At 38.1% G+C, this 10,170-nt stretch overlaps 2 protein-coding genes across 3 annotated transcripts in view; one reads left to right on the plus strand and one right to left on the minus strand.

Annotated features, from left to right (window-relative positions):
* Window positions 1-1,840: 1,840 nt before the first annotated feature.
* On the minus strand, window positions 1,841-7,080 carry mad2l2 (mitotic arrest deficient 2 like 2). The gene is made up of 8 exons (XM_042491841.1): window positions 6,759-7,080; window positions 5,740-5,858; window positions 5,561-5,632; window positions 5,362-5,462; window positions 5,172-5,266; window positions 4,532-4,605; window positions 3,414-3,506; window positions 1,841-3,286 (listed from the first exon to the last, which is right to left on the minus strand). Exons 1-8 carry the CDS (start codon window positions 6,796-6,798, stop codon window positions 3,248-3,250), a joined length of 633 nt encoding a protein of 210 aa, XP_042347775.1. The 5' UTR covers window positions 6,799-7,080; the 3' UTR covers window positions 1,841-3,247.
* Window positions 7,081-7,766: 686 nt separating this feature from the next.
* Window positions 7,767-10,170, plus strand: part of LOC121947041 (solute carrier family 25 member 45) — an 18,907-nt gene continuing 16,503 nt past the window's right edge. Inside the window, exons 1-5 of one of the 2 annotated variants that reach the window (XM_042491917.1) lie at window positions 7,767-7,895; window positions 8,351-8,407; window positions 8,514-8,557; window positions 8,644-8,715; window positions 8,842-9,030. In XM_042491917.1, coding sequence (XP_042347851.1) covers window positions 8,371-8,407; window positions 8,514-8,557; window positions 8,644-8,715; window positions 8,842-9,030 — 342 coding nt within the window. In that variant the 5' untranslated portion in view covers window positions 7,767-7,895; window positions 8,351-8,370. Of the gene's footprint in view, window positions 8,408-8,513; window positions 8,558-8,643; window positions 8,716-8,841; window positions 9,031-10,170 lie in introns of both variants that reach the window. The other variant, XM_042491916.1, reaches the window with a different exon arrangement.

Raw genomic sequence — 10,170 nt, forward strand, 5'->3', positions numbered from 1 at the left:
ATCACTGAGAAAGAGTCATATAAGAAAACCAAAGGATTTATGACTTCAGTGAACCATGGCCAAAGTGTCATACCAAGCAGGAAGCACGGCTCGCTCAGTGTGTCAGTCGTGGCTTTTAAAGTGCTAGAAGAGTTAGGTGTTTTGGACTCTTACAGGTGAGCACAGATTCATTTGATTTGTATGTGGGGATGTAAAGTGAATCCTGCTTTGGGTGACAATAATCAAATCACTGCTTTTGAGTGTAATTATTTCAATTTTGTGGGCTGGTTTAGCCCTGATTAAATACTGTGAATAAAACAATCACCTAACTTTAAGGGAGACCACGACTTAAATTAAGGATTCCAACATGTTGTTTTCTTTGCCTATGGAAGTTCAGTCAGTATTATTGAGCATGCTCAACTCTCTCTCAAACCCAGAAACCAGAAACAAGTCTCAAACTTGTGATGTCACTGGGTATAGAGTCTGGAGCTGCTCCACTGATGATTTTGTGTACTGAGTGTTCTTTTGTCTTTTTTTTTTAAACACAAATGAGGTTTATCTATTGTAGTGCTCCCAGTTCTGAAACAGAAAATGTACTCATACACTCAGAATATTTCCTTGGCTCCTCTCAATGCCATCTAGAACATATTTCACCACTCATTGTCCTCACTGTCTTTGGAACAGCTCCAGACTTTATATACTACAAATTTAAGCTTTGGCACTCTGGATTTTATTTGGGAGAGAGGTGTTTATGTTAAGTAATATGTTGGGGTTTGTTTTAGACCATTGGAATAATTTATATGAATTTTGAAAATGGGCTTAGTTAGCCTTTAAATGTTACATGTGTTAAAGACATATAATAACAGGGCAGTATGGTGTATTAAAAGTAGATTATTTGGATTTTTTTTAAGAAGTCAAAAAGGATTAAGTTATATTTAATTCAGCTCTGCCTTTTCTTATTTTTACTGTGGACAAGACGGCTTATAGTGCTTTATTGCATTAGTGTTGAAGGCCTTGTTTTAGTCACAGACATCTCTAAAGCCCCTTGAGGCAGGTTTGTGATTTATAATATTATCCTAAATTAACTCCTCATCCTCAGTGTGTCAGAGCGCAGAGTTTATGTGTCCAGGCGGAGCAGTGAAGCGGTGATTTAACAGTGATTCCAGGCGGCAGATAAACCTCTAAGGAGAGGAAGAACTTCCCACATGGCATCCAAAAGTGCCGGCAGCGTGCAATATGATCGCTGGGATGAGGACAACGTCGACATGAACGTAGAAGCTCCACAGTCTATTGTAATGAGGTGAGACAAAGTGATGCCTGACATTACGATTCAAAGTCTGAATTTTGTTAAAAGTCTTCTGATGCCAAACCTATTTTGTATCCACGTATGAGCTAAACTGATGTATGAGTTTGTTAATTTCACGTATCAAGGTGTAAATCAAGCTTTTAAACTTGACACCAGTTGCATCCTAATGTGCTTCTTAAAAGCTTTACAGTGAAAATAAAGTGACCAGGTGTTGAAACCAGATCATAAAAAAAATGTTTAAGTGACAACTGTCTATCAAATGCTGTTTGACCTGACTCTGCCTCCGTCTCGGTCACATTCACAGGATCTACGACAGAGTGCGTAACGGCAGCTCTGGAGTAGCAGTGAAGGCGGCTGGAGCTTTGGCTGCTCTGGTGTCCATTTACATCATAGGATACCTGACAGGATACTACATCCATAAGTGCTGATCGGACATTTCACACACATTTATATTTAAAACACTTTCAGACAAAGCTCAACTGAAACAGCATATTCACAGTGAAACCTCTGAAAGAAAAATCAATTCAGCTGTTTCACCAGAGACTGGAAATGCACTTTTATGAGAAATGGCACAAATTTATTAGTCTCTAACAATAGATATGGCAAGTAAAATGATGCAATTTTTGTTTTCATTAACCTGGTGTCATAACATCCCATACAGAAAATCTAAAGTTATATAAAATGTTTGTAAAATATTATTTATTCTAATTATTATTTGTTGTCTTAATAAAACGTCAATGTTGCAGCCATGCAAGAGAGTCAACTGTAAATTGCACAAGCACGAGAGGTATATCTGAATGCACATACTTATGATAAAGTATTGTAATGTAATGTTTGTTAAAATATTTTTTTTTTTGGTGTTTTGAGCGCCACAAGCCGAGTGCCACCTAGTTCGATAATAATGAAGACAAGGCAGACATCTCTACGGCCAATATCTCCAACATTCGGCAACTCACACCAAAACAATCTAGATTAATAAAATTTTTCTAGTGTAGAAATTAAATAATCTAATGTCAGGAAAGGCTGGGCAAAATGTTGTCACTTTGTGTTAAAAGACCTGCTCTGTCTGGTGGTGGCAAATTTAATAATGCAATTAGATTTACATTATAAGGACTCAACTGCCAAGAAGACTTCAACCATCTGCATTTGGTTCATGACCAAGAGTAATTTTACAAAGAACTAGCTTTGATACACACTAAGGCAGATATTTCTAGTGGTGGAGCTTTAAAAACATTTTTAATATAATTCTAGATTTTTTGACATATTAAAATCACGTTATCAACAGTACAAACTGTTTCTTTGTCACAACATCAAAACACTTTGTATTTGTCACATATGAATGGAGGTGAACATTACCACTGGTTGCATGAGAAAACACACATAGATCCCTCTCACTCATAGGAGCTCATCTAAAACTCTCACGCTGCATCCCTGACCAATAATACAGTAGACACCATGCACAGACCTGCTATGACTCAGTGTGACATTATAGTGGGGAAAAAACCTGTCCTTCAAAAATGGCAAGATTTAACCTGCGACCTGCCTGTGGAGGTGCAGATACAACCTCTAGGAAGCATCAGGAAAACAATGTAATACAAGGATAAACAGATGGTTTTTTTGTATTTTAACAGTACAGATACAACACAGCTAAGGAAGGGTTATACTGAAACCAGTTTGTTGAGGATGCTGGTGCCAGATATTTGAGTCAATATCTGGTATTGTTCTATTTCTTTTTCCCTGGAAATTCATGGTTGTAGTGCAACAGCTACATTTGGATCATAATGTTACACTAAAGATCTGCATAGAGAGCAATTAAAAACAATATATGGCAATACAAACAAACACACTGACGCATTTGTACGGCATGTGATCAGAGCACAGGCAGACAGCAAGTCGTGAGGGCCAGATTTGATTCTTAATGAAATGTCTGTTTCCAACCCTAAACACTAGCATTGTGTGGACCTACGTTTTCTGGGCTCTCTCCTCCACGTAGAGTTGCATCTATTAAAAACAGAAAATAAAAAAAGTAAGTACGGGTAAATGGGCGAATCTCAACAATTCAACTAAATATGTGCACAAAATCAGCGTCTATGATTAACCAATCAGTGAGTGGACTGTTTCTGCTCACTTTTACTATGTCAGACGTCATGGTCTTCAGCGGGATAAGTCGAGGCTCCTGCATGTGGACCTCCTGCTCATCAGCAACTATCCATGGAAAATCCTGAGGAGGGAAATACACAAATGTGACACAACAATTATTATTCAGTGTTTACATATTATGAGGGGTGATTATAATACCACAGAGTGAACAGACTGCTCTGTTTGGATTAAAGGGATAGTTCAGTATTCTTGAAGTGGGGTTGTATTGGGGTACTTATCCATGGTCAGTATATAACAAACAGTAGATGTCATTCAGCAAGCCCCCAATTTGGAGAAGCAGACTGAAATCTGACATGGAGGCTAAGCAATACACTGCTGTGATGGGAGCCAGCAACAAAACATATTTTAGCCACTTAAAAGAATGGACATCGCTTTAATGTAAGCTATATTTTGAGATTTTACAGCTTTGCCATGCCATGCCAGACAGTGATTTCCAACCAGAAAGTTAAGCAGTTATTTCAAAATTTCCAAAATCCGACTCAGAAAAACAGGGATTTAACATTGCTGAGCATAGAAGCAGGCGATCTACCACTGCCTCTTTAAGTTGGCTTGTTTGTGTTTAATGTGTGACTTGGGCATTAAAAAAGGTTAGTTTGGATTCACCAAAGTCACACAATTACACAAATTAACTAACTGACAGAAGAAGCAGTAGACCAGCAGCTCCCTTATTCAGCGAGCTACAATGACTGTTCTGTGAAGTCAGAGTCTGGTGGCTTTGACAAGATAATAGATAGGGAACTGAAGCTTTTAGCAGCTTCCCCATTGGAACAGACTGTCTGACAGAAAGGTAAAGGAGTGAAAATAATCTCAGTATAGTGAGCACTTAAACTGCTATTGATTATTTAGGTGGGATTTTTTTATTTAGCTAAAATACATTTTGTTGCTGACCCCAATCCACAGCAGCACACTGCTTAGCTTCTGTGTCAGACTACTGCCTGCTTCTCCAAACTGAGAGTGTGCTGACTGCCATTTACTGTATGTAATACACTGACAATGGATGAGCCTCATGTGACCCCACATCAAAACAAAATCCAAACTATCACTTTAAACTCAATCTGTAGGTTTGGAATGTTTTTTAAACCTCACCTTGATGACTTGAACTTTCTCCATGTTGCGTGTGGCAGCATCTCTGGTATGTACCAGTACTGAAAATGAACACCCTGTGACAAACAACAGGTCAAAAATAAGACTATGACCCATCTGAATATCATTTATGCGTTACATAATCTCCTTAATAATACATCACCCACAAAATGCCAAATTGGAAATGATTTAGTCATGTAATTTTACCTTGAATTTGTCAAGAACACTTTTGTTTTTTGGCATGTCTCAACAGAAAGCATTGAACTAAATGATTTATTGATTACTTGAGGATCACGTTAAACAACAGCGAAACTATATCAAAACATCTGTTTCTAAACTCTCATACAACTCATGCAGTATAATCCAAGTCTCATTTATCCAGGCATATGCTTAGTGCTTCCCAAACGCATGCATGCATGCATAGAGGGTAAACAATTCTATTAATGTTGGAATTCCAACCTACTGCACACGAGGATCAATTCATTCTCATTTCATGAAGTGAACATTTGCACAGGTCACTGAAAAGATTTTGGAAAACACGTCTATTTTTCTTAATCTTCATAATAAAGTTTTAGAAATATAAAGGTGAGATGGCACTGTGTCTGCCATGTGCCTCTCTTTAGGAAATCATCAGTGACGTTACCTGGTGGGTTATTATTTAAAACAGCATCACACACACTGATCTTCAGGATGAATGCCCTCAGCAGCTGCTCCACATGTGACAGTAATGTGTCTGAGCTGTAAGAACAAACCCACAGTTAGTGACCATGATCACACTGAAAACATTCACATGTTGTTCATATTATTCACAGATTTTTTTAAAGATGTAAAACCTTATAGACAGCAATGTAGGCTGGGAAATCTCAAACACAAATCTCTCGACTGGATGATGCTCTTTGTCCATGATGACCACCACCACCTTCTCAGCATCATTCTGGGGAAGGAAACAAAACACTTCAGCAGTTTATACACAAAGATAAGACGTGGCACATTTACTAAATCAACGTCGGTTAGCACAATGTCAGGTCTTACCTTCTCAATGAGTGGCTTTACACAATGTAGTGTGTCTTGAATATATTGATTCAGCTCTGGGTGACATGACATCTGAAAATTAACAAACCAAAAACAGAAGACCAATATTATAGATACAAATAGATTAGCCTTTCTAGAAATGGTGAGCTTGTAGCAAATATATATTTATTCAGTTATACCTGCACTGGTACATTGTATTTCTTCCTCTTCTGAAATATTCCAGAGGGATAAACTTCACGGACATACAGGATGAGATGAATAGCGACCTCCAGGAACTCACACAAGATGTCAGCAACCACTGCAAAAGAGGAATCAACTGGACAATAAGATCTCTGTGCAGTCTGATTAGAAACATACTTGACCTGTGTACATTTTATAGGAAGTATAATATAGAATGTTTTGCGGGAAATTAATTAATGGTAACACAAAACATTTCAATGGCACTTATTCAGCCCATCACAACACACTAACACCTACATTACATCAAGCAAAAATATGGATTTGTTACACAAAAGCAGCAATAATAAATTTCTAAGACGACATCTAATGAAAACTATGTATCCTGGCTCAGTGAAAAGGAATGGCATTCTACACAATTATGGAAAGAGAAAAACATTATGACAAAGTTCGTCTGAAACATAAAGAAATACAGTTTCAAACTGTTAACAAAATCAATATAATTCATCAGAGTGAGATTCAAATTTGAGGTAGTCAACTGTCATATATGCAACATAGACAAATATAAATAGATAACACTCAACACATATTCTTTATCTGTAACTACACTCAAATCATATGGAAATCACTACACAACTGGCTGCTCTCATAAACCATAAATACAGACTTCTGTATAACAACTGTAAAAAGCTCCCTGTCTGATGTATACTTGTACTATATATTTATTTTGTCTATTTATATTGTCCTTTCTTTTGTCTTTTTCGTATCTATTTTATTTCTCCTTTCTTTTATTCTGCAGCAAAAAAATGAGAATTCACGGGAATAAACTGCTGATTTGAGTATGTCGAATAAACCAACACATACCCATTTTTTAGCATATCTATGTGAACTGGTTATTTACTCAATGGCAATGCACTCATTTGCAAAATGCATCGGTTCGATTCTACAAATCAGCTGACAGTCAGAGCTAAATGACTGATCGCTGACAGTTTCGTGCCGTTTGTTAGTTTGGTTGTCTCACCTTGTCCGAAGTTCAGGTCTTGCCTTGTCAGAGTTGTCATGTTTTCTATTCCTAAAACTGTCAGATGTTACAAATAGCTAATGTTCGAGCTAGCTACCGTTAGCAGCGCAGCAGTCTGTCAAGCGTGCATTTTGTCGAGGCTGTAGCTGCCTGGCTTCACGATGACAACCAACCGGGGAAGTAAAATGTTAGGTTTTATAAATATTAACGTAAGATTCCACAAAATGCCGAGGCATAACTGAAAACGAAAAGAGGGTATAATCAATTTCACGAGCCGAAGGCAGCTTTCCCTCCGTTAGCAAAACTGATTCAGAGCCTGGTCGCGCATACCATTGACGTCACTAATTGTTTACAAGTTGCTTCTTCTTCTCGGCTTTTACCAGCCGTTAGCCGTTATGATCGCCACCTTCTGTTCCACTATTCATACGACTTTAGGTGACAAAATAATTATTTTATAAATGCAGTGGCCTTGTTCTGCACTTGTTTCCGCATTCATTTAATCTTTTAAGTCATATTGAATGCTCCATATGCACTGTTAATGATAGGACATTATAGATAACTTCAGTAATGAGTCCTAAAACTCAGGAACCTGCATTTCCGCACCTCTGGTTCCCTCCTCTCAAAGTTAATAGATTTTTTGTTAGAAGCCCAAATAAGGTCTGTGGTTAACACCAGCTGAAGAGAAGATTATCTTAGGTATCATAAATGTTTGTTTACCACAGAGCTTATTTCCTGTATTTATCCAAAATCCAATGGAAAAAATCCCATAGGCTTTTTGATGAATGAAAGGGCAATGTGAGCTTCCGGGTTAGCCTACAGAAAAACGTCATCCCTGGGGTACTCTTTGTACTGCTTAATTAAGTATGTCCCCAGGTGAACTTTTGTTTTCGGTAGCCCGTTTTCCACGTGACGCATTTTTAAATGTATTGTTCAATTGTTTGTACTCCAAAGCGACTTTTATTTTGAAAGGGCACCCGTATAAACCAAGAAATGGTCGTTTAAGATCAATGTCGGCTGCTGAGAGACTCCAGCTCCGCGACCCAAACATCATTCCTGAGCTGGGATCCTGCAGGAAAGCGGTGATGTGATCCACAACGAGCAGGATTATGATGAAGATATGGGTTTTCCAACAATGAGGTGACGTGGTCAAAAAGTGTGCCCCATTTTTTGCATTTTATATTGCAGTTAATACACCGTTTGATAGCTTACATGTGAAACTTATCGGGGTTTGCACGCGATATGTACGTTAACTCATGTCTTTAACTAACTTTAGTCTTGGACAGGAAACACGTTAAGTCAGAGAAACGAAGAAATTAAGATTTTAAACGTTTTCTGGCACATGATGCTAAATCCTTCGCAAGAGGCTTGGGATATTTATAACAGAACTGTTTATGTGGGGAAAATGCCAGCTTTACTTGATTTCGCTGATTTTGTCGAAACTATTGACCCGTATGTAACTGTCATATATTAACTAACGTTATCCTTGGCTGTCTGTCCACAGTCAGTTCGCTTTATAGCAGCTGTAAAGCAGCATCCCAGTGCTGTTATCTTTATAACACCTCGGTGGTGGTACATGTTGGTCTTCTTTGCAGGTTTTGAGCGTTTGCAAGTCATGCCTTTTTTAGAATTCATAGCTGGGAGCATTTCTGGTAAGAAAAACTTTTAACATTTGATTCGTGGCAGAATAAAGACGTTGATTAAACACATATTTTGTATGCACGTGGAGACATAACATTTCCATTGTGGTCATTGTAGGTGCAGTGGGACTGGCAGTTGGACATCCATTAGACACTGTGAAGGTTGCACGATCACTACTATATGCACTGAAATCTATAAACATGATCAAATGCATAGCCTTTTCTGACACTTAATGTTTCAATTGTAGGTGCGCCTGCAGGCCCAGTCTGTGTACAAAGGAATATTTCACTGTGTTACTAAAACGTACTCTAATGAAGGGGTAGGTGTTAAGTCTTCAGAAATTGTTTCACCAGATGTCACTGCATAAATAGCCTACAAGAAAACACGTGACAGAAAGTATTGATGCATGATTATTTAACTGTTAATTATGTGTTTATTGTATTAGCTCCATGGATTCTACAAGGGCATGTCATTTCCGGTGCTGACCACAGGCATCGTCAACTCCGTGGTCTTTGGCTCTTACAGTAATGCCTTAGATTACCTCACTCAGTCTCAACGCAGTGACCGCAGTCAAGGGAAACCAGCCTCTCTTGGACAGGTCTTTGCTGCTGGCTGCTTCTCAGGCCTGGTGCAGGTAAGACCACCTGACACACACTGGCTGGTTTTTACCCAAAGCACCTTTGCAGGACTTAACTGCATATATTACTGGCATGGTTATTGTAAGAACTCCACAGGACCACAAGAGTTATGAAACTGACTCTTCTCAAGGTGTAAAAACTCAATTCACATAGGTTTTGGCCTTTGGTTTCATGTGTGTTTCCCACATACTATAAGGAGAATTCAGATACTATGTGAAAAAGAGACTTTAAAGTAAGTGCTACTAGCCTCTAGTGAATGCAGTGCTTGCACATCCCACAAATGTTTTGATCAGAGCTGAGTTGAGAATGTAACATGAGCTTTTGGGATTGTGATTTATTTATTTGAGAAGGGACAATGTACAGTGTAAACCGCAAACAAAAGTAAATGTACCTGAGTTAACTGGAGAGCTAGTTTCCGTCAGTATTCCCTTTCCTGAAGTTAACAGGCATCCTAAAATAATAAAAAAAAAATGCAGTATGAAGATACAATATGTAAAGTGGTTAAGACAAACCACATTAAGATAAAAAAGGACGCCATATAGTTAAACATGTACAAGTAAAGAATATGCAACACAATCTGACAATATAAGCAGATAAAATACAAATAGAAGATAATGCAGGTACGGTGTGAGTACAGTCATTTCAAATTTAGCCTAGTAGCAGTGCTGACATTGTTGGTTCAGTGTCTGGCCATTAGTCTTTGAGATGACATGTCTTGGACAAAAGAATTTATTTTGACCCGATGGTGATAGAGATGGGAATCCAATATTGGTTCCAAATTGTCTGATGATCCATGGGAATTCTATGTCTCAGTGCCAACATGCTTTTCATGCTCATTGCAGAACAATAACGCCAAAGTCATGAATCTACTCTGCTGGAAACATGGTAGAGTCAAAGAAGTGGTTCAAAGTGTGGCTTTATTTCATGAAGAATGATTACAACATTACATGTAATGTCTGTGAAAATGATCATTTGAAGTAAGGGTAGAAACACCAGAAACATGCTGAAACTTCTTTCTACATGATATGGTCTAAATTGTAGGAATGCCATGTATCTAATTGATGTAGAAAACACTTGTACTCTTGGTCAATCTTCATCGTGATGAATAATAAAATAAAGTCACTGCCACAGTTTAG

The sequence above is a fragment of the Plectropomus leopardus genome, chromosome 8, assembly GCF_008729295.1.
Source record: "Plectropomus leopardus isolate mb chromosome 8, YSFRI_Pleo_2.0, whole genome shotgun sequence".
Taxonomy (NCBI): Eukaryota; Metazoa; Chordata; class Actinopteri; order Perciformes; family Serranidae; genus Plectropomus; species Plectropomus leopardus.

Coding starts and splice junctions, on each gene's coding strand:
- mad2l2 (XM_042491841.1), bottom strand. CDS start 6,798: ATGACAACTCTGACAAGGCAAGACCTGAACTTCGGACAAG. Junction 5,859..6,758: donor AGACCTGAACTTCGGACAAG/GTGAGACAACCA, acceptor CCTCTTTTGCAG/TGGTTGCTGACATCTTGTGT. Junction 5,463..5,560: donor TAAAGCCACTCATTGAGAAG/GTAAGACCTGAC, acceptor TTCCTTCCCCAG/AATGATGCTGAGAAGGTGGT.